The sequence below is a fragment of the Triticum aestivum genome, chromosome 4B (genome assembly GCF_018294505.1).
Source record: "Triticum aestivum cultivar Chinese Spring chromosome 4B, IWGSC CS RefSeq v2.1, whole genome shotgun sequence".
Lineage (NCBI taxonomy): Eukaryota > Viridiplantae > Streptophyta > Magnoliopsida > Poales > Poaceae > Triticum > Triticum aestivum.
The window spans coordinates 35,316,797-35,318,753 of record NC_057804.1 but is presented as its reverse complement, the minus strand read 5'-3'; the positions used below and the strand labels follow the sequence as shown (position 1 = coordinate 35,318,753).

Below are 1,957 nucleotides of genomic sequence, written 5' to 3'. Positions count from 1 at the left end.
ATGCTAAGCACCATGTTCCGGCCACCCAAGGTCTTTTCCCCGGAGACGGCGCATGAGTTTTTGGAAAACCATAATAATATCATATGGTGCCCCTATTCCTCGCGCAACCTGACAGGGGTCGATCAACTACAAAGGTCCTTTGCCATTTCTATTCGCCGGGGAATGCTTCCTTGGAGGTTCTCGGCAGAGTCCACCGACTTATGTGCAGCCGAACCCTATCACCCAGATCGCGTAGCTCGTCAGTTCAAGCTAGATCAACAGGTTCCATACAACCCATTACAATCACTATTAACTGAAACTGATGTTGGTGTTGCGTATGCGTACTGGTCACACTTACTGTGCCCAGTCCAAGAGGTTATCCAGCATGCCCTTGGCACTAATTATGTAGGTAGTGCTTCTCTGGCTTGGACCAACTGGTGGAGGAAATTTGCACATCCACACTCTACAATCTTGAATAGCCTCAAGTCTGGCAATATGTGTGGCAAAATCCAGTACGATGAGAGGAAAAGCATGTGTGCGAAAAGGGGAAAAAAGTTTTACCCCACACGTACTCTTTCAGAGGATGATCTCTTTATCATAAAGGAAGTATTAGTAAACCATCAAAAGGCCTATATTGAAAAAATCGAGGCAGAGGAGAAGGCTTTTGCAGATCATTGGAATCCAATTTTATATGATTTTCTTTCGGATGATGAACCTTCCATGGAACCCCGACGTGTGAGTTAAATAACTATTACTTGATTTAACCCGTTTTATGACATCAACTCCCTGCCTCCTGCATTTTGTTAACATGTGTTTCTTTCTACAGAAGCGAAAGAAAATGGATAATGTTGAATGTCCTTCCCCCGATCCTTCACTTCACGAGCTCGGGGAAGATGATGCCCTCGTCTCTACATGCGAAGATGTGAGGCCTCTCACTAAAAAGAAGGTGGATACCCTAAACGAAGAGAGTGATTCCAGTCCCATTAGATTGGATGGACCTATCCACGTATCTGACCTTGGTAGTGTGGATCTCGATGGCATACTTAGTGGAGAGGTTGATCATGGTCTAGGTGATCTAGCTAATTTAAATGTGGATGATTATGGTATATCAAGCTCAGGTCTTGATCCCCCCCCCCCCTTGTTTCACAAAGTTTGGACTCAAACTTGTCTCCGGGCGCTGATGTTTTAAGCATTTTATCTACTTCTGAACAGGGTAGATTTATACAGCTCTTATCCACCTTTTGACATTATTATTCATCGTTTCCAAGATTATTAATTTTACTTCTTTCTCCATTGCAAGGTGGTACAGAAGAAGCTTCTAATCTTGTTAGTGGCGAAGGAACAATGACGCATATTTCAGTGTCACCCTTGGATATTTCTGCCATTATGAAGCCAATTCTGGATGCCATCGATTTGGTGTTGAAGAATGCTTTTGAAGCCTTAGACACCCCTACATTAACTGATTCTCAACGTCGTGAGATTTTCCAGGCAGTTCGATCTGTGCTCCCGGTTGGTGATACTGCTCCTTAGATTGCCGCTGTCCGCACAGGTTGGGAAAAATTCGTTTCGATTTCAGATACAGTGCAGGAAGCCCGCAAAACAGTTGAGGATCAGTCAAAGCAAAAGTCTGAATTTGTTACTACAGCAGAGAGCAAGGCTGAATCAATTGAAGCGTCTCTGAAAACCTCAGCAGCAGAGATGTCATCTGTGTTGGAGAAACATGCTGAGAAGAAGGAGCGTGTGGAGGCCCTCTCCGCTCAACTACAAGAAGCTAACGCCGAGTTGCGTATAGCTGGAGAGAGGGTCAAGCAACTAGAATCGGACCGTTCCGCCAAGCAAGCTGAAGCCAAGAAGTTGCATGAAGATTTGCTCGAGGCTAATGCGAAAGCTTCAGAGGAATTGGAGGCTCTTAAGGCGAAGATATCAACGCTGGAGAATGAAGCCGAGTCTATTATCGGAAATCTGAAGGACTGGCGCT

The 1,957-nt window shown here is 44.9% G+C and overlaps 1 protein-coding gene across 1 annotated transcript; it reads left to right on the top strand.

Moving 5' to 3' along the window:
• Positions 1 to 8: 8 nt before the first annotated feature.
• On the top strand, positions 9 to 1,949 carry LOC123094339 (uncharacterized). The gene is made up of 2 exons (XM_044516368.1): positions 9 to 714; positions 806 to 1,949. Exons 1-2 carry the CDS (start codon positions 13 to 15, stop codon positions 1,166 to 1,168), a joined length of 1,065 nt encoding a protein of 354 aa, XP_044372303.1. The 5' UTR covers positions 9 to 12; the 3' UTR covers positions 1,169 to 1,949.
• Positions 1,950 to 1,957: the final 8 nt, after the last annotated feature.

Excerpts from the sequence above, each read along its gene's own strand:
- LOC123094339 (XM_044516368.1), top strand. The coding sequence starts at position 13 with ATGTTCCGGCCACCCAAGGTCTTTTCCCCGGAGACGGCGCATGAGTTT. Across the intron at positions 715-805 it reads CTTCCATGGAACCCCGACGT|AAGCGAAAGAAAATGGATAA; the intron begins GTGAGTTAAATA and ends TTCTTTCTACAG.